General features: G+C 40.2%; 1 protein-coding gene across 3 annotated transcripts in view; it reads right to left on the reverse strand.

Moving 5' to 3' along the window:
* Nucleotides 1–21,965, reverse strand: part of FGF14 (fibroblast growth factor 14) — a 620,592-nt gene that overhangs the window by 160,725 nt on the left and 437,902 nt on the right. Inside the window, exon 1 of one of the 3 annotated variants that reach the window (XM_045978512.1) lies at nt 17,625–17,971. The exons of 1 other annotated variant lie outside the window; for it this stretch is intronic. In XM_045978512.1, coding sequence (XP_045834468.1) covers nt 17,625–17,817 — 193 coding nt within the window. In that variant the 5' untranslated portion in view covers nt 17,818–17,971. Of the gene's footprint in view, nt 1–3,727; nt 3,793–17,624; nt 17,972–21,965 lie in introns of those variants that run through there. One more of the 3 variants, XM_045978514.1, reaches the window with a different exon arrangement.

Here is a 21,965-nt window from a genome sequence, read left to right on the forward strand (position 1 = left end):
TACAAGATACCCACCTTCATTATAAGAATATAGAAAAGTTAAAAGCATGAAAAATAACCACTATGCAAACACTAAACCAGAGAAACCTGATGTAGTTACATTAATAGCAAGCAAAATAAATACTAAAGCAAAAAGCAAGACATTATGATGAAAGGGTATATCCACCATTGAGATACAATCATTTCACATTAACCTATAAAGAAGGCAAAAACAGGCATATCTAAATGAGATACAGAAAAATCCACAACCATAATGAGAAATTTTTAACATAGCTGTCTCTGTAACTGGCAAAAGTGGAGACATGCATGGAAAAATCAATTTTTAAAAGACAAATGTGAACTGCACAATGAATGAACTTAATGTAGTTGATGTGCATAAAATGTTACATCTGGCTACTAAAAAAAATGGTGTTTTCAATCCTCATATTTAATTTTTTCTCAGATTATAGTGGATTTAACCCACAAATCAAGTGATTTATTTTTATAAAAAGATAACTAGATGATCCCTAAATATATGAAAATGAAATGAGAACTTCTAAATAATCATGAGTAAAGGAATAAATCACAGTGGGGATTAGAAAATATTTTACTAGGGGTGTCTTGGTAGCTCAGTCAGTTAAGCATCTGACTCTTGATTTCTGCCCAGGTCTTGATATCTGGGTCATGTGTTCAAGCCCCTCATTGGGCTCCATGCTGCGCATGGAGCCTGTTTAAGACTCTCTCTTTCCCTTTCTCTCTGCCCCTCCCTGCTCTGCACCCACACCACTTGTGCATCACTAAATGCAAATTAAAACCGCATAGCACAATTTGTGCAATGCAGTTAAACGTAAATGTTTACAGATAAATTTACAGTATAAAATTAAATGTATGCTTAAAGGCCTAAAATTAATATGCTTACAATTTATACTCTCAAGAAGTTAAAAAAAATCCAGCAAATTTAATCTAAGGGAAATAGGAGACAATAATTGTTAAGAACAGAACTTAATAAAACACAAAATAGAAAATAGAAGAAACTGAGTCAAATGTGGCTTCTTTAAAAAAGATGAATAAAACTTAATATATCTTAACAGAACTTTTCCAGATAAAAAAGAGAAAAGGCAAAAGGCAAAAACTATCAATATCCCCCCCCCCAAAAAAGGGGAATATTGCTAGAGAAGTGATGAACAACTCCCAGAGATAACACTAATGAGTCTCCAAACACTGTTAACTAAAAGAAGCCAGACACAAAATGCACATTTATATAAAGTTTTTAAAAAAGGTTTCATTTATATATTCAAGCGAGAGAGAGCACAAGTAAGGGAAAGAAAGGGCAGAAGGAGTGGGAGAAGCAGACTCTCTGCTGAGCAGGGAGCCCAATGTGGGTTTCAATCATGACCTGAGCCAAAGGCAGATGTGAAACTGACTAAACCACATAGGTGCCCCCCACTTTTTTTTTTTTGAGAGAGAGAGAGAGAGTGAGTGGGGAGGGGGGTAAGAGCAAAGGGAGAGAGAGAAAATCTTAAACAGGCTCTACACCAAGTCCAGAACCTGATGGGCTCGATCTCATGACCTGAGCCAAATCAAGAGTGGGATGCTTAACTGACTGAGCCACCCAGGTACCTGAAAACAAGTATATGTCATTAGCAAAATTTCTTTTTTCTTTTTCTTTCTTTTTTTTTTTTTAAAGATTTATCCATTTATTTTAGAGAGAGAATAAGCAAGCAGAGGAGAGGGCTAGAGGGAGAGAGAATCCTGAAGCATACTCCCTGCTGAGTGGAGAGCCAGACATGGGCCATGGTCCCAGGACCCTGATATCATGACCTGAGCGAAAAACAAGAGTTGGCCACTTAACCAACTGAGCCACCCAGGTGTACCTATTAACAAAATTTCTGATAAATTTATATTCCTTTTTTTTTTTTTAAAGTGGGCTCCACACCCAATGTGGAGCCCAACACAGGGCTTGAACTCACAATTCTGAGATCAAGACCTGAACTAAGACCTAGAGTTGGACAGTAAACCAAATGACCTGCCCAGGCACCCCAATAAAAGTTTTGAAATAAACAAAACTAATACATTGTGTTAGAAGTCAAGACAGTGCAAACCTTTAGGGTTTATTGATTGGAAAGGGGGCACTTTTCTGTTTTTATCCAAGTGGTCCTTATGCAAGTGTATTCATTTGTGAAAATTCATTAAGTTATATGTGATGTGTGCAATTTTCAATGGACATGTTGTATATCAATAAAATGCCTATTTTAAAATTGGGATAGTATGAGACATACACATCATCTTCAAGCTATAGGTCATATGATAAACCTGCCGAGTGCTCACGCCAGGAATTTTTTATACCTTCAGTTACAGTCTTGCATGAGAAATACTTAGAGGATTTTCTTTTCTTTTTTTTTAAAGATTTTTTTTTTTTAATTTGTTTGACAGAGAGAAATCACAACCAGGCAGAGAGGCAGGCAGAGAGGCAGGCAGAGAGAGAAGGGGAAGCAGGCTCCCCGCGGAGCAGAGAGCCCGATGCGGGGCTTGATCCCAGGACCTGGGATCATGACCTGAGCCGAAGGCAGAGGCTTTAACCCAGTGAGCCACCCAGGCGCCCCCTTAGAGGATTTTCTAATCAACAAAAAAACAAACACCTTCTTAAAAAAGGAAAACTAGGGGTGGACAAAAAGAAGAATTATAGCGTTTCCCCCAAATTGGAGAGGAACACTTAATCTGTTGTCTCTTGGATTTTATAGCCTTGAAAATTTTATGAACAATAAACATGAATATAACCCTTTTGAAAAAAATGGAGTGGAATTGCCCATAATTAAACAGAAACATGTCAGAGAGAGAGAGTAGGTGGGAACAGATAAACTAAAGCCATAATTCTTAGCATCTCCCTCCCACTCTCCAAGGCTTGACTTCCAACCCAGATTGGGAAGAATGCACTCAAAACTTGCAACTTGTTCCCTACTTGAAAAGAAGTTTCTCTACATGTTTTTCTTATTCATTATTAAGGAAACTTCAGGGGAGATGGTAGTTGTATCATAAGAGAGCAGCCTTCACAGTAGAAATAAAAAAATACAGGGTTATAATCCCATTATATACCCCTATAGTACAGATTATATGATCCAAGAAAACTACAAATATCCATACATTTCCATTTTTTCCACTTGAAAAATAGTCAAACTATGGAAAGAGCCCAGATGTCCATCAACGTATAAATGGATAAAGAAGATGTGGGTTATATATAAATACAGTGGAATATTACTCAGCCATCAAAAAAAAGAAATCTTACCATTTGAGAGGATGTGGTTAGAACTAGAGGTATTATGCTAAGTGAAATAAATCAGTCAGAGAAGATATTTATCATATAATTTCCCTCACATGTGGAATTTAAGAAAGAAGTAAAGGATCGTAGGGGAAGGGAGAGAAACCATAAGAGACTCTTCACTATAGGAAAGCAAACTAAGAGTTACTGGAGGGTGGGGCCGGGGGGAGGGTGTAACTGGGTGATGGGCATTAAGGAGGGCATGTGATGTAATGAGCACTGGGTGTTGTATGCAACTGAGGAGTCACTAAATACTACCCCTGAAACTAATAATACATTATATGTTAATTAATTGACTTTAAATAAAATAAAATTTAAATAAATAAATAAATAGGAAAAACAGACATCATGTCTATTTTAAAGAATTTTTGTGAGGTTCAGGATGGATGGTAAAGTTTATGATGAGCTAAGGAATCTGTTCCCTTATGTTTACTTGCAAGAGCAGGAGGGTCTCAGGTTTATCAGCTCAACAACCTCTGTAGATTATTCGAAGTAACAGATCCTTAAAGAGGAGCAGACACACACAGCCACTTTTCCAGGGGAATACCTACAAAAGTATACAAGGTCCCAGCATTAAGAATTCTTGCTGACGGTACCTTCTACATTTTAAGGTTTTCTTTCACACTCTCTCTCTCTCTCTCTTTCTCTCTCTCGATATTCTTTTTCTTTTTGTTCTTTCTCTTTGTAGCTTCTGGATGGTAAGTGCTTTAACTCAAGGTTTTCTTTGTGGGGTTCAGAGGTACTTGAATGAAAGGGGCTTATATATTTCTTAAGAATAAACCCAATACACCGGTATCAAAAATTCCTTTTTATGCTGTATAGTTTCTTCACTGCAATTTGAAACCCCTTATCAGGTTATACAGTATCTGGCTCATCTACATTTTTCCTCATGAAACAAGATACTTGCAGCCAATACTGATACGGCAACCATGAAACCAGTAGGTTGAATCAAACCGCTTGGGTGTAATGCAGCCTTTAAACGGAATCACCCTGGATACAAGTGCTAATAACCACGAATAACCAACTCCCTGAAGCATAAAGGAATCTTCTTGACTTATAATTATTTTCTTCACTAGGAAAGTAACTATTTGCTGAGATATTTACAAAAGGATGTTCTCCCTGTTCCAAATCCTGTCATGGTGTTTGAGACTCTGAAGCTTCACTGGCTGGTCACCGATCAGAAACTCATCAGTCTGGCCTACTTTCAGCACTTTGGATACAAATCCAAGAGCTTTAGTCCTATGTTTGATTAATTCAACTTCTTAAAATTGAGAAGCTCACTTATTTAGTGCTTCTCCTTCTCTTCCAAAGAAAGCTGGTTGCTGCTGTCAATTCCAACTGGTTAATATCTGATGGTTTTATTTTTCTTGTCCGTCCAATGCTGCCAATCTAGATTATTTTCAGGTTTGTTTGATTTCCTTTTATCATTCTCTTTAAATGCATTCTAGTTGCCATTTGAGGGATGGGATGCTGTTCTTTAGGAATATGTTCAGTATTACTTAACAGAACTTAAAAATGCAGATTGAAATTCCTCTGGGCACCTTGACATTCATTTATGTTGCAGATCATGGTTGGGGGATGATGACTGTGGGATGTGTGTATTTGTGTGTGTGTGTGTGTGTGTGTGTGTATAGTTATTTATTTTATATTATGCCTTTCTTTCTGGATGGACTTGTCACTGTTTCTATATTTCCTCATTGAAGCTTTAATCCCTGAAAATGAATTTTAGCTTAGTTGCTAGTATAACTGTGTCTTATGTATCAAAGCTGTTAAAAAAAAAAAATCTGTGTAGCTGCCAACCCCAGAAGAATTTAATGAGGTTTGTCAAGGTAAAACAAATAAAGGTATCTGAAAGAATTGAATTCTAGAAGTTACCGGGAGGCATTAAACTGACTTTTACTAGAGTCTTGAGAAGGTTTCTTTTTTATTTTCTATCTTAATATTCACATCTGTGAATCTAGGAGAATGGTAGCTTTTATCTGCCTAAAGGCAGAGTGCGGTAACAGTAGGGGTGGGGTTGGAGGGCTGAACACACCAATTTTTAAAATATATATAAATTTGGAATTGAACACACTTAGTCTCTGCTTTTATGCTCCATGTTGTGTCTCCACCACACAGCATTCTTCAGGATGACCTTATTTACACACGTAAATAATTTCTCACTCACAAACATACACACAGCGAGAGAGAGCAAAGCACTCTTAGCTGCAATTTTCTCAAACTTAACAGATAAGACTGTAGTTGTTTGGATTGTAAATCATAAGAAGTAGAATAAATATAGTATACAGGGATAATCAGCCAAGAGTTTTCAGGCTGTATGTAGTAAACAGCCAACAGGAAGTATGGGACCAAAGTAAGTTAGAAGGCACACAGGCTGGGAGGCATGAGGGCATGGGATTCTGGGGCAGGGGAATAGGACAACAGACACTGAAAACAGACCATTGAGCAGATGATTCTGCTCTTCAGAGGGTCTTTTAATGTAAGCACAAACTATGCAAAGAAACCTATCTCTACCTTGATTTTCTAAGGCTGAGCCCATGTGGGCTTCCAAACAACTGAGCAAAGGAATTTAAAGTTAAATGATGTCTTCCAGATCATCTTGTTCAAGCTGCTCCTTGTGTGGAGGTCTCCATAGAGTCACACTCTAGTCTGAGTTGCTCAGTTGGTAGAAGGCAGATTCTGGTGTCAGAGCACATGCTCTCTCCACTTCCCCAGGACTCCACGGAGTTGGTGTGTGGGAACAGATGGGCTGTACAGGGATAGTGATCAATAACAGTGATGGAAATGCAGAGATGCAGTGCAGGTGAGATTTGGGGTATTTCCTTGCATTCACTTTTTAAGGAAAAAAAATCAATGAGCCTGCCTCAGAAGACAACAATGGGCATTGTGGAGGGGGCAGAAACAAGGAACAGTGGTATGAAGCCAGCCAAGAATGATAACATTTGTTAACATTAAAGAGCTGCAATGTCATAAAGTGCTGTGTTTTGTTGTCTTTTTTAAACAGTGAATAAATAGGAATATTTATGTTATAAACTAATGAACTTAGGAAGCTGGTGCTGAGATCATCTTTGGTTCTACTGTCATGGGGTGAAAAAAAAAAAAAAAACCCAGGCAGAGATGAAAAGTCTGCCTTTTGGCTGATTTATTGGTGTAGAAATTGCAAACAAAAAGTGCTCAACATCATACTATGAGTCTGTTTCACTTGATCACACAACAATAAACCATCCGGAAAGTAAAATGAAAATAGTCATGGGAGCATTTGGATACCAGAGACATTTCTAATGATTAAGAATTGTGTTAGCTCAGCAGCAGTAGCAGAGGAAGAAGACAGTTTTGCTCATTAATTCCATATTCTCCAAACTTCAGCAACTTGTATCACTTTCATAATTTTCTAAAATGCAAAGGCCTGGGGATGAAGGACACCGAAGTCGACAGACATACAATCCTCCAAGCTTTCCAGGAAAACGTCGCCACCCCATCTGGGATGGCTCATTCCAGAAAGAAAGTCTAGGAGACGATGGCAAGAACATGTCTGAGTTCTGACCCGGCGTCCCAAGCACCAGACAGAAATGGGAAAGTGGAGGCAGAGCGAGAAGCACACTTCCACGTGGGGCGGTTATCGAGTGTGCGACGCCGCTGGCCACAGCAGCTGTCACAGAAACATGTTCTGGCATATGGACCCGGTAAGGGTGAACAGAGGCAAATCCTCTGGTCGAAGTTCTAGCCCATCCGAAGGATAATCTAGGAGGACACTGGGATATAAGGCTGAGTACTATTATTATCTAAGATCCACTTCTATCAGTAAGACCTGGACTGCATTAAAATACTACCTCTGCCAAGGACAAGTCTCTAGAAAAATTACTTCATTTCCTCTCATCCGTGAAAATGAAAATAATGCCACCTATTTCCCATGGTTGGGAGAAGTAAGAGATGTGGCATCTAATGCTTCTAATTCTAGCAGGTGCAGTAAAGACGTTTGATTACTTTCCCTGCTTTTTCCTTTAATTTGTCAGGCATGAAGCCAAGACAAATACTTCTGTCTTGTGTAGACTTGTCCAATTTCCTCATCCCTCCATTCAAGTCAGAGCCTGGCCCCAGCGAGGAGAGAGACAGCAGATGCAATCTTCTCTGCACCAGGGTTGGCCTCAGCATGAAATTCTCTTCATGAAAACAGCAGCCATCTCGTTTGCTGGAATAAGGATGAGGTAATTATTGAACAATCTTAGCCACAGAAATGATTAAGGGGCTAGTGGCATTTACTTATGCAGAAAGATTAATAGAGTTAAACAATTGTAAGTTGGCCAAATGGTAAGGAGGATAAAAAGCCACGAACAAATATTTAAAGGGCATGATGAAACCAAGGCTAGGCAGGAATTATTTACATAAATTTAAAGAGAAAAAATGAGGCATGTGGAGAAATAAAAAGACATCAAGCCAGGAGATCCCGACTCTTTAAAAGACCTTTTACAAAAGGAAAAAATTGTTGGATTCTGAAGAAAATGAACAATTGTCCATCAAACATTCAGGTGTGTCCTGAAAAAAGACACTATAGTCATGTCACAGCTACCGAACTCAATGGTTACATATCGCCTAGATAACCTAATAAGAAGAGACGATAGAACACTGTCTATGAATTTATTCCTAACTCTAACTGCCAGTACTTCACCATGTCTCATATCTCAAAAGCCATTTGTCATTCCAGCAAGAGATTAAAACACACACACACACACACACACACACACACACACACACACAAATATGGGTGCCTGGGTGGCTCAGTGGGTTAAGCCTCTGCTTTTGGCTCAGGTCATGATCTCAGCATCCTGGAATCAAGGCTGACATCTGGTTGTCTGCTCACCAGGGAACCTGCTTCTCCCTCTCTCTGCCTGCTTCTCTACCTACTTATGATCTCTCTCTCTGTCAAGTAAATAAATAAAATCTTTTAAAAAACCCACAAATGTAAAAAAGTTACCTTAATTTGTCACCAGATCTCATAACTGTGTGTCTACATGTAATAGGTAGATACATAAGAGAACCCATCAGCATTACTTAAAACCAAATATATCAGTGAAAACATTTCATACACAGAAAATAAATTGTTAAATGCTCCCTCTTATATTATAACTATTTCTTTATGTATAATGCTTGAATCTGAGTGATGTTTATTATTAAGCAAATTAACCAAATATTTTAATTTGCCTATTAAAACAGGCTATGTTAGTAACTAAAGAGTTTGTAAATCAGCAATTAGTCACAAATCTATTATATTTCTACAGACAAAAAATTAAAAGGCTAATTCTTAGAAAGACCATTCAAATTCTGTTTTATGAAGATAAGTTGTTCAGGCCCAATACAAATATATGTGATAAAAATAATATTCTTCCCAAGTGAGGAAATATCAAACACTGCCTTCTAATGGTACCTGAGTACCAACTGATGGTGTTTGGCAGGGCTTCATGTTGTGTGATGGCCATAGTTAATGTAGTAACAATTAATCCAGGTACATCATAACTATGAAAAGATAATCACCACGAATGGTTTTGATGGAGTAAATGATACGTCAAAAGTATTTTGATGCTAACTTTACTTATAGTGTAGTATAAACTACAAGTTTATTATGAAAAGTTGAATTCCGAAGACTGTACAAATAGGATTAAGGGTTAAAGGGTTAAACCCTTGGGTCTGACCACTTGCAGATCATTGACAAAAGCACCTTACTGGTGGGAACAAAAGTGTGATTTAGAAAGGGTTCAAGAGAGAACAGGAGGAAAATTGGAGATCTATTTTTCAAGGAGTTTTGCTGACAAAAGACAATTTGTCTAGTAGCTAGAGAAGAATGTACCATCATGAGAAGATTACTTTTTAAGATGGGATAAATCACAGCATATTTATATTTTGATGAGAATAAGATGGCAGGATCTGAATATTATATGATGCAGAAGAGAGAGGCAACTTATTGGATTGATATCCCTGAGTAGGAGAAAGGATTTATCCTTCAATTGGAGGTGGTCTTAACCTTAAATAGAAGCACTAAGAGTTCGGGAAGGAAAAGAGGGGTAAATGGATAGATATGCAGATCGGCTTGTAAAAGCCAGTAGTGGAGTATGTGAAAATTTATTTTTTGTTATTTCTATTTTCTCAGAGAAAGAGAAGTAAGAACATAGCTGACTATGGGCTGGAGGGAGGAGGTATAAGAGGTTTAAAGAGAAAGAAGGTAAGAAAATCATCTAGTTAAATAGAAATAGATTTTTTTAATGTATTAGGGACCCACTTGATGTAATTACTATGAATTTAAAGTAGGAACAACCCATGTGTATGTATGTTTTTTCTTCAGCCAAAACCAGCTGTGTATGTGCAGGCACAAAATAGGTTGACAGTTGGATTACCCAGTTAGTTTTATCATGTAAATAAGGTGAACAAGAAAAAAAAAAGGCAGATAGTATAAGTCAATAAAATATCCAAATAACATGTAACTAGACTTGAAAGATTGTCTCAGAGTTAAATATTCATCTGTGGGCAATTTTTATAAAGTGCCTAGTACAATTTTCAGATGACTTTAACTTGACTACATTATGTTCTTCTGGTATCAGGATTAAGAACAAGATCTAAGAACTCATTAGACAAGAACTTGGAACCAATGTGTTAATTCAAAAGCAGCATACAACATACAGTATCTAGTTTTCTAACAATCTGTAATTTTCATGATTAATTTGTGACTGTAACTTTTTTTAAAAGCGGTTTGCTTCAGTTTATCATGTACAATAAGGCCAATAAAGAATGTAACCAATAAAGCATCCTGTTAGAAAAGAGAAATGTCTAAAATACATAATCTAGGAAAATTAATAAAAAATTATGAAAGACTTAACATAAAATTCATTATATGCCAATGAAAGCACTCCAAATTAATCCTTTTCAGGGTTTCAGATCAATGTTGCAATTCATCAAGGAGATAGCATCAATGAGTGTCATTCCAGACACTCAATAGAAAATCAAAGATACATACCTACTTGAAAAATGGTTTGGTAAAATACAGCACTTTTTTTTGTTTCTTTTGCCAAAGCCCACAAATAAGTTCCTACTTCCAGGTGAGCTTTCTCACACCTTCAATTTAAAAAAGTTAATAATACACTATTGCATATATCCAACCACCATACACACACACACACACACACACACACACACACACACACACACACACAGAACATCTACTACAGGAATTACAGTAAGGTGTCTCCTATTAATGAAGAGTTCACAATGTCTTGTAGAACTGGAAGTGTTAAGTAGTGGGGAAAATAGTGGGTTTAAGGACAGCAGATTTGTTTATGAATTCTGCTGGTGTTACGTGCTCAGGTGTAAGTCTTTTGGCAAAATGCAAAGTCATTGAGCCTTAGTTTCCTTTGCTGTGAAATGCTGATGTGTCTCGACAAATTAAGATAACGCAATAAAGTATGCGATAATTGAGAACTGGCATTTAAGAGCAGGGACACTGGCGTCAGCCTGGCAACTTGGGTTTCAATCTCAGCCCCACTCTTTAAAGATATATAAACTTGTCCAGTTAACCAATTTATTTGCTTGTTTCAGATTCCTTATTTATAAAATGGATGGGTAGATAATATTAGTGTATCATCCATTAACGGATAATTCAGTGTAACAATGGATAGATAATGTAATGTGCCCACCATGCAGATTTGTTGTGAAGATGAACTGTTACTTTCTGGTACAGTGCCCGACACAAGGTGTCATGTAGGCATCTGATAAACAATTTGAGTCCAGTCAATTATGGCCACTGCTATGTGTACACTGATTTCAATGGTCACTCCATGTCACCTGTAAATCCTAAGAAATACACAACTTTTCATTCATTCAGCAAAGGCTTGTGCAGTGTTTGTTACATGCCACGCACTGGTGAGACACTGACTTTTAAGTGGCCGTGCCCCACTATACATAACGTATGACACTGTCATACCATAAGAGTCCCTATCAAACCTGATAGCCAAGAATTTTGAAAGCACAGGGTGTAACACATACTCTGCACATACACACACACAAATATTTCACACAATGTAGCTTTATGAAAAGAGTCTTTCCCCTGAATGACAACGTGGTAGCTGTCATAAAATGGTTTTTTAAAAAGGTGTCTAGATTCCTACTACCACTCCCTACTGCTTTCCTCCCAGTAAACAGTAAATGGTAACATATTCATGTAATCTGAGTTTCTTTTTTTTTTTTTTTTCATTTTATTTATTTTTTCAGCGTAACAGTATTCATTCTTTTTGCACAACACCCAGTGCTCCATGCAAAACGTGCCCTCCCCATTACCCACCACCTGTTCCCCCAACCTCCCACCCCTGACCCTTCAAAACCCTCAGGTTGTTTTTCAGAGTCCATAGTCTCTTATGGTTCGCCTCCCCTCCCCAATGTCCATAGCCCGCTCCCCCTCTCCCAATCCCACCTCCCCCCAGCAACCCCCAGTTTGTTTTGTGAGATTAAGAGTCATTTATGGTTTGTCTCCCTCCCAATCCGAGTTTCTTAAAATGAACATTGCAATCTTTACAGGTCACATTACTAAATCAGTTATTTCCTAGTCATGCCAATACAGTCTGATTGACTTTAAATTGCATCAGCCTTGTTAAAATTGCCTTATGTGTTTGAGTTTCCATTATGATTTTTTTTGTGTTTGGCCTTTGAGTGCTAATGACAATATTTAAAACATCATATACAAATTTATATTGCTGAAATGTCATAGTCTGTTTTGGCTAAATTTCTTACCACTGGGGAAGAAATTAATAAAAAGTACACCTAGAAAGAAACCTAGATTCCCAAAAGCAAATAGATAAATTAGATTGAAAAATATGTCACCCTACTTTTCCTTTGAATTTCTGCCATTATTTTTAAGTTAAGCAAATCAAATTTAAAAGACATCATTTTACATCAACAAGAAGGGAGGGAAGGACATGGAAACAATTTTCTTATAGTAACGTTATCTAGAATAACACTGTTAACAGAAGAACAGAATTTGGGGGCTAAATGTAGAAGAACTACATGAATAATTTGAAATGTAAAGTGAACCGTAACTGATAATGGTAATCTGGCAGGGGATTTGGAGTCAAATGGTGTTTCTGAAATCTTGTATTATGAACTGTCAAAGGATTTCTTCACCACCAGACAGTATTATTTTCTCAATACATGCAAACTCAACCTATGAACCTAACTCAATCCAAAGCAAATCATCTTACTCAACCTTCCGTCTTACCTATGCTATCTTACACTTTGCTTGCTGTAGCACTTCTTGGTTTATTGCACCACTGTGGCATCAACCATTTTCAGAAGCCTAGAGCAAATGTAGAATATTGAAATCATAACAGTTGAGGCCCAGAAAAAAATGCATAAACAAGCAAGGGTCAACTTCTTAAAAAATCTCTAACATTGTTTTGTTTAGCAATTCAGTAAAGCTCCCATAAGAGCTCTCACTTAGGAACACTACGTTTGGTAAAACATGCTCGTTGAAAAATTAGACATTTCAACGGAAAAACTATGATTTTTGTCTTATGTTTATACAACTAACAAATAATAAAATCCTGATTATCAACAAGTTAGCAACAGGTATTATCAAAAGATGAGTAAGGAAGACTCCCATGTACTTGGCCTTAGATAACAAAAAGAAAAGAAAAGAAAGTACACTTTCTAAAGAGAAGGATGATACTTAGAGGGAAAAACATTCCCTTGTTTATATTGACCTAAACCACCAATATAAGCAGGTGGGCTGTGTTTTCACATGGCTTTGAAGCAGTAGCACAAAGGATGGTCATCTTTTGATGACTTTTTGCCGCTGATTATTTCCTGAGAAGGTGGACTCACCTTTCCTTACATAATACCTTGTAAGAAGGAAGACCACCTTTCCTAGGATAACTGATGGGTTTCACTATCACACTGGAGCAAAGCAGTTTTGTTGATATAAGCATACATATATTTCTGCTTTTTATATTACATAATAACTAGAAAACAACTTTTAAGTAGCTCGTTTTTCTTTCCTTGTTTCTTATGACTCCTGTAATTTATTTTAGGTAAAATGCACTAGTAAGAAACCCACACAACTACTGATTAAACATACATGACACATGATACCGTGGGATCCTATGATAGTAGTGGGGAAAAAGGTAGATTTCAAGAAACAATTGCATTAGCCACACTAAAAATTTTGAAAGGTTATTATCTTATGAGCAGTAAAGTTTCTTGTTTTGGTTTAAAAATTAATAATACTTTTAGGATAAAATGTTAATTCTACATCATTGCTTGTAGTTTCTATTTTAGTTTTTCACTTTTTACAAGAAAAGGTGAAGATTTCAAAAAATATGTTTGCAAATTGTTGGTCTCCTTGTTCCCTTTTTTTCTTTAGCTAAATTAACAGGTATCCTAAATATCTATTTTGATAAATTAGTTAAGCCTTAAAGTGAAGTTGGTAATATGTAATCACCCTCTAGTCCTTTAAAAAAGGGATGAAGTGTATATATATACATATATATACACTTCATCCCTTATATATACATATACATATAATTATACACACACACGCACACATATGGAGAGAAAAATATATAAAAACTTTAAGAGTATATATACTTCTAAAATGATCTATTTAGAGTACTGTGGTTTAAAGACACTCTTTTAGTTTTGGACCTATGGACTGTCCCTATTTCGCTTCACCTCAAAGGCAAGGCCAAGTACTCAGGACATGGCAGACACTATCAAGATTTGAGAGTCTATGAAAGTGCAGAAAACAGACTTTGCCCTTAATGACAATTAATCACATCTTGGAATGGGGCACAATTAATTATTATCAGGCATAAACAATGATAGTGAGGTATAGAATGCCACAGGAGAACTATTCTTACTTCTCTGCAATTAGGGAAGACTTCCTAGAGGCAATGGTATTTTCTCCAAGCTTTAAGAAATGGAGATAATTTCAACAGGTGAACAGAAGACAGAAGATCCATACAGAGTAAAGCACAAAGAAAAGAAGAGGGATTTGAAAGCATATGGTTAATTTTAGGAACTTTGAATGGTGTTTGGAGTCTTTGGAGGTAGGAAAGGTAGAGAGAGGTGAATCTGGAAAGGGGGTAGTCATGGTGCCCACACAATCTCTAAAAGCCATTCCGTAAATTCCTGTCCTTTACAAGAGGACAAAATGATACAACTGGTACCTCAACTGGTGCAATAACCAACCTTCTATGAGGGTAGGAGCTGGTCAGAGTGGGGGATAGGGCTCCAACCAAAAGCACAAAAGTAAATATAAGTCATACTCTTTATACTAAATAAATTACCAATTAAGGAAGCATTAAAAAGGAAAAACACCCTACATTTAAGAAATATCTATGACTCTTCCCCCAAATGTGGAGCTATTCTTTGTTCTGTTTTCTGTTGGCCGACACGTCACGTGCATTTGAATTCACCTGTCAAAATGTAAACTTCAGCCAAATGGACTATGATACAAGACGGCAGTGTACTGGATTTCTCTATCTCCTTCGCTTTTCTCAACAGATGTTTCCCAACTCAGGGGCTTTCATTGCCCTCAGATGTCGGGAGAGCCCGGACTTCTCAGCATGGCCCTCCCTGCATACTTGATCAAATTGGGTTTCTCTTCCACCACCCTTGCCCCTGCATCCTCCACCTCAATCTTCTTTCTCCTTATAGGACTTTAAGTTTCTTATTTTGTTCCTTTCCGTATGCAATGAATTTTACCCCACATTTGCAATCTCCATGATGGAAAGGGCTTCATTTGTTCTATTCACTGCTCTACACGTAACATCTGGAACAGTGCCTGACAGAGTACGAAGCGTCAATAACTCTTTTGTTTTGTCAAATCAGTGACATTCAAATGTGAACATATATAAAATTGCCATACCTTAAAGTTGTATCTTTAAATTAACAAATCAGATTTTTTAAAATTTCCTGAAGGCAGTTCCTATGCAAAGACTGAGTTTGGAGGTAAAAAATAACTATGCTTAAAAATATTTCCTTATGGAGCATTGAAATAAATAATGAAATAATTATATTTCATTCATACAAATAAATATATGTAATATAAAATCATATAGATATCACTTTACAACTTACATAAGGTTTTAATACATATTTTGCTTAAATTAGTAATAATAAATTGATGTCTGATGCTCCAGAGATGTATCTATCTTTTTCTTCATAAAAGAATATATTTCTTTATATATGAGAAGTATAAGGAGGATTAAAAGGAAAGGTCCTGATGAAATTTCCTTCTAGCCTAACATCTGTTTGGGAAATAAGGGAGCAGAAGTGACCTCAAATATATTTTTCTTACAGATCATTGATGCATGTGTATCATTTTGAACTCATGAATACCAAGAGAGCAGTCAGGGTTGAAAATGGTGTAACAGACTATTAGGAAGCTCAGATATCTTCCCATATCTGGGAGGAAAAGGTATTTCCCCATCTTAAAATACAGAAGTGTAAAGCACACCTTCCTTCATTATGCAATATGAAAAAAACACTTATTGTCCATATTTACAAAATAATCTACTGGTTGTATACTTAAAGAAAACACACAGTAAGTATTAATCATTGTTTATATTAGAGTAATCTTATCTAGAAGAGAACAGGTTTATTTACTTCAAGTAGATGGCAAATTTGGAGCTCTACCTGGTGAAAACTGTGTTTTAAAAAAGAATCTGATTTTAAAAAGGGGGAGAAGCAAACACTCTAAGATAACGGGACACTCCGTGGATCAACAATGTTTCGAACAACTGAGTTGCTCCTGTAATACAAAGGTTTGCTGGATAAGGCTCTAGGCTGAAGTGAAAAATTAAAACCCATTTTTCTTAATAGCTCCTACGCTCATCTGAAAATATTGTCCCCAAATACTTCATCAAGAGGTATTATATTTATGCAATTAGATATTATATTTCTATAATCTTATCTTCCTTTGAACTGTCACTCTAATTTTCTTCAATGTTTGCCTTTTAAGTTTGATTCTAAGAGCAAATAATTTCCAATTTCTAGTGTGCCAAGAAGCTATTGTCCTTTAAAAAACTATTTAGCTACAGCCTTAAAAAAAAAAAAAATAAGCATTAAAAGTTCTGGTCATAAATCCGTAAACGTGTAGAGCACACACAGTCAGATACACATGTGTAGCGTATGCTTGTCTTCCCTGTCTTTGCAACAACAGGGTATTTAAAACAAATACAGCTGGGCACCAAGAATACAACGTGCTGGGCAAACATATACTCCTATTAATGTAAATATATTCTTCAATGTTTCCTGCCAAGCCCACTTAGTTATGAAAAGCAAGCAATCCCCGTTTCTCCCACAGAACACCCCACCTAGTCTCAAAACAATCGCCCTTAGAAACTGGATGTGGAAGCAAGCCGTGATGAACAAAAGCAGTTGGGTTCAGGCTCCTAAGTTGCCTTCTCAGACCCTGACATTTTAAGGCAGCAAAAGCAGGTCATGCTGGGCACTAGTTGTTTCGGAAAAAAATACGTATAGTAAGACAACTATTCTAGTCATCTGCTTGTAGTAACTGCTTATTTTGCCTCATGTAATTCGCGAGTCCTTGAATTTAAATTGGTATATTAGGGATGTACACCTCGCCAAACCCTCAATTCGGACTCATTCTTCCTTCCTCTGGGCCCCTCTCCGCATCCCAAGATTGTGACCTCAGGCTTCAGCGCGCTCAGTGCGGCCCGCGAAGCAGTGTACTGGTGAATCTCAGTTGAACTGGCCCTTAGTTCGCACACACCCTCCACTCCTCTGACACCGGCCCCTGCGGAAGGCGCGCGGGGGTGGGTGGGCATCACCACCTTCACCAAGGTCTGGGAGCTAAAGGGGTTTCCAGGGGACCGGGGAGGCCAAATGAGGCCAGACACACAGACATTCCTGACCCCTCCAGTCAGATTGGAAGCAGCCACCCAAACCCCGAGGTGTTGCGGAGATCTTTCTCCCGCGTTCTGGAGTCCGATGTTACCCCCGGGGGATGCCGAGACCCTCAGGTAGAAAGAGATTTTCCCTGGAAGCCAGCCCGCGGGAGACGCGGGAACCAGAGGCAGCCGGCGACGAACCGGCCAACTTGCGGGCTCCCGGCAGGGTTGAGTTTTCCGCGGCTACAGGTTGCCTGAGAGCAGGTTCCCGGCTCCCACCGGCGGGCGGAAGGCGCTCGGGGCGCTCGGAAAGGAGACTAGGGGATGGGTGGGGTGGATCTGGGAGACCGAGGGAGGGAAAGGGGAGCCCGAAGAGGCCCCAAGCAGGTGGGGAGAGGGGAGAGGTCCGGGGCGCGCTTCCCACCAGTGACCCACACAGACCTTGGCGCCGCAACCTGCGCTTCTTGAGGCCGAAGATGCGCACTTTGGAGAAGATATCCACCAGGTTGCCGTTGCAGAGCCCGCGGTTCTTGCTGGGGCTGCTCCGCCTCCTGCTGGCAGACGGCCGGTCCCAGTGCTGCTCCCGCGCCTGCCGCTTCTGGCGGATCAAGCCGCTGGCTATGGCCGCGGCCATGGTGGCCCGGGGAATGGGTCCCGGGAGGGAGGGGACGGAGGGAAGGGGAGCCGGGGACACGGGAGAGGGAAGGGGCGGCGCAGACGGCGGCTCGCCCTCGAGGAAGAGTGGGGAGGAGGCCAGAGGGGGTGAGGAGAGAGGTAGGGGCGCTCAGTCCCGACTAGGACCCATCGCCCTCTCGGCGGAGCGCGGGGCCGGGCGCGCAGACGCTCCCGGGACGCGGCGGGGCGAGCCCCCGGAGCCGAGGTCGCGTCGGCCGCCTCCCGGCCGCGTCTGAGCCGGGAGTGGGGCCGGGGCTGTGGGCGCCGCCGCTCACCCCGCGCCGCCCAAGCCCTGTCGGGGGCCGCCACCGCCACTCGCGCCGCCTTCAAGCCTCTCCCGCCTCCCGGGCGGGAGGTCGAGCCCACCGACTTCCAGGGCAGGGGGTGGAGGGCAGGTCCCGGCCGGATCCCGGCGCGTGCGTCCGTCCGTCCAGGGCAGACTAGGCAAGACTCAGCGCCAGGCTCGAGCTGCCCCCCGGCCGGTGCCGCCGCCGCCGCCCGCTCGCGGGTTCTGCCGGTGATTGTCAAGTGCTTTGGAAATCAGCATCTGGGGAGAGCAATCTTCTCCCCGGAGATCTCTAATCAAAGCGCTTCGTTCCCACCCCACTACACCTCCCTCCCGTTCCCCTCCTAGGTCTCTCTTCAAAAAGAAAGAAAGAAAGAAAGAAAATTTATATAGTAATGATTAAAAATATTAATGGTAATAATAAAAAAAAAAAAAGCTAAAATGGAATCCAGGGGGGTGGGGTGCTAAGAGGCTGAGCCAAGCAGGTGGGATTGAAGGAATATCGGTGCGCTTTTTCTTAGCCGAAACTCGCAGGTTTCCGAGGCTTCCGCGGCTTGGCCAGGGCTTTCTGAATCTTAAGGTGTCTCCTGGTCCCCAGAAACTCTCGGCCGCGGTTGGAGGGCGAGGTGGTTTCCGCCCTCCCTGCTAATCCCTTGAGCGCCCAAACCCCTCCACCCCGGGAAGGAGGAGGAGGGAGGAGGGAGGAGAGTGTGTCCCGAGGAGGGAGGCGCCTCCACTCCTCACCCCGTCTACCCAAACTTACGGACTCTCCCTCTGGCTGTCGTTTTAAACCACAACACGGAGCAAAACAAGGAGGGAGGAGGGGAAGGTGAGAAGCTATGCTAAGGCTGTATGTACGGAAAGACCCCCTTCCCAAATTCGCTCTCTAGCACTAGGAAGAGGAGGTAGCCAGAGCTACAGAGCAGCAGCTGGATAGGATAACTGCCCAACTGAATATTGAAGAAGTCACCGCAGAAATATTAAGGGTGGGGGATGCTGTCACAGTATTCCAGGGACAACAAAAAGCAGCCAGACTGAGGGACACTTCAACTCGAGCTGCTGCGTTTGCTGTCCCTGTCCCTTTGCTCTGTCAGGGAGCAAAGCCATACGAACTGTGTCTGAGATTCAAATACAACAGCTGCAGCCTCCTCCCCTTGACTTCCTGTCTGTGTCCTGGCAGTGTTCCGTCTTGGATAACTGAAAACATAAAGGTCCAAGACGAAAGGAGCACGGAGAGGGTACCCTGGGAAAGAAGGTGGTGAGAGAAACACTTCATGCTTGGATGAATACAGATCTGTGGTTTCTAGGATACACTCTGAATGACAGAACCAAGTGTAGGTTTTGCTCCTGTGGTTTTGTACCTTTTCCCCTTCCCTTCAATCTGTTTGGCTTATCCTTTCAGGAAGGTAAAGAAAAGAAATGCAAAAACTAGACTTCTAGCAATCTGGTGTGAAGAATGGAGGAAAGAAGATTCATTTGTTAATTGAGAGACTGTTAACAATCACTTCTCTGGTGACTGCCTTAGAGCAGGAAAGGGGAGAGGCACACTGCCAACAGTCCTGAGAACAGTTCTGAAAAAAGACACACTTTCTCTTTGTCTTAAGAATAGGCAGTTAACTACTACAAAGACTTGCAACCCAGCAAGTGGGAGAAGTTCAGCCCAGTGTTAATTACAGTGAGACTAGACACCTTCTGCTCCACAGAGCTTATCCACAACCTTTCCACATAAGCAATTATTTCTCATCTGTAACGCACTGTTTACCCCATATTTACTAGCAAGCTTTCTTTATGGAAGAACATTTAAAGACTGTATATAGATTAGGGTCCAGAGCCATCATCATTAGCTTTAAGATGATATATATTGTATTTGGCATTTAAGAACATACTCTGTAAGCTTATTTTCCACACCTAGGTATGTTGTGATATCTACAAAATAATCGGTTATTAAAAGGAACACGCAGAAGTAATTTTGCCAGAAATTTGTAATCCCTAGTAACCCAGGAGATAGTAAAAGTGAGGGAAAGGAGTGTGTTAACTATTTTGCTCTTTCTCTACCACTTTATTTTCTATTTTAATGTCTTTGTTCTTATCTTTTTACTAAATGTGTATTTATGTTGTGTTGTCATGTTCCTGCTGAAAAAGGAAAGGCCATTCTGCAGAGATGGCTATTTAATTGTGTCTTCTTAAAAATTCACGGAAACAAATCCCGGTGAACATAAAGAGGAGCTTCTCCTGCCTTCCATTATTGAAGAAAGGCCATTTGGACATTTCAGGCTTTATAGACTGGAACTTCTGAATGAATTACGCTCAAATGTTATGATATGAGGAATTTGAGAGGCAGGGTCAGGGGTTGTGGGAGGGTAGGAAAGGAAAAAATAAAACAAGATGGGATTGGGAAGGAGACAAACCATAAGAGACTCTTAATCTCATGAAATAAACTGAGGGTTGCTGGGGGATGGGGGGTAAGGATAGGGTGGCTGGGTTATGGACACTGGGGAGGGCACATGCTATGGTGAGTGCTGTGAAATGTGTACGCCTGATGATTCACAGACCTGTACCCCTGGGGCAAATAATACATTATATGTTAATTTAAAAAAAAAAAGAAATCCTAAAAATAAATAAAGAAATAAAAATATTTATCTAAAGCTAGTGGTGAGTTTTTCTAAGAAGCCAAACCGTAAGGATGGTGACCTCTTAAATCCAATACTACTCCCCCAATCAACATAACCTAGTTTGCTTTGAAAGGTTTTTCTATCCTCTGACATACGTGTCTACTGTATTAATTTTAACAGATTGAGATTAAGCTTCTTATTATTATAGCTGCGTCAATTATTTACTTTCCGGGCATTTTTCTTATAGTGCAGTCTTTTCCCCAGTTCCTCAGTTTGGGTAATTGGGGGGGGGGTTTCTTCAGACCCCTCCTGTCTCTGTTCCGCACCCTCCAGAGCAGGCGGAGGTTCAGCACCGCGGACAGGGATCCTGCCCCCAGGGTAGCTCTCCCAGCAAGAGCAGGTTCCCGGGTGTGGAGTGCTGGCTGTTGAGTCTCTGATACTTCCCTCCCTTAAAAGCAGCTTTCCACCCCCCCCCCCCCTTCAAGGTGGAAAGGAAATTAATCCTCACAGCTTCCACTAACATTAATAACACTCCTCTTAGCATCAAGCCTTTCAGCTGTTTGATAACGAGAAATAACTCTTTCTTTCCCGATGCAATCCGACCCCTGGTGCAGCGCGGGGAACCGCGGATTCCTCACTCAGGGCATTTTCACAAGCCATAAACGGTCCTCTATTTTATGTGGTTTCCCGTTTCAAGGGAGCCGGGCGGGGGGCCGGGGAGGCAGCATTGGGGTAATCAAGGTCCTTTAGTTTAATCCCTGTGTTTTCTTTTTACCTCCCCAAAACACTGTTTAGCTGTTTACAGATCGAGGAGGTAAGCGAAAGAAAACGCAAGAGAGCCATCTGCTGTCTTAAGCTGTAATAAAAGTGTGTGCAAAACTACAGTGAAATTTGTATCCACCCGTTCAGGGCGAGTGAATACAAATCTATACCTTGCTGTAATTCAGAAAATAGTTTCTCACTTATGAGAACACCCCCCCCCCCGGGGTATTAATTTCACCTTTGACTTTGTAAAAACAAACAATAAAGGACTGCCTAGGTAAAGCGGCCCCGGACCAGCCTGTCAGCAGTCTGAACTCTGATTTCACAGTCTTGGTTTGTTTCTTAACTCTGCCACTACCTGGTGTATAATGAGCTCCAGCAAATTGTCTTAGTCTCTCTCAGCCTCAATTTCTTCAACTTTAAAACTGAAATAATAGAATCTTGTTT

The sequence above is a fragment of the Meles meles genome, chromosome 14 (genome assembly GCF_922984935.1).
Source record: "Meles meles chromosome 14, mMelMel3.1 paternal haplotype, whole genome shotgun sequence".
Lineage (NCBI taxonomy): Eukaryota > Metazoa > Chordata > Mammalia > Carnivora > Mustelidae > Meles > Meles meles.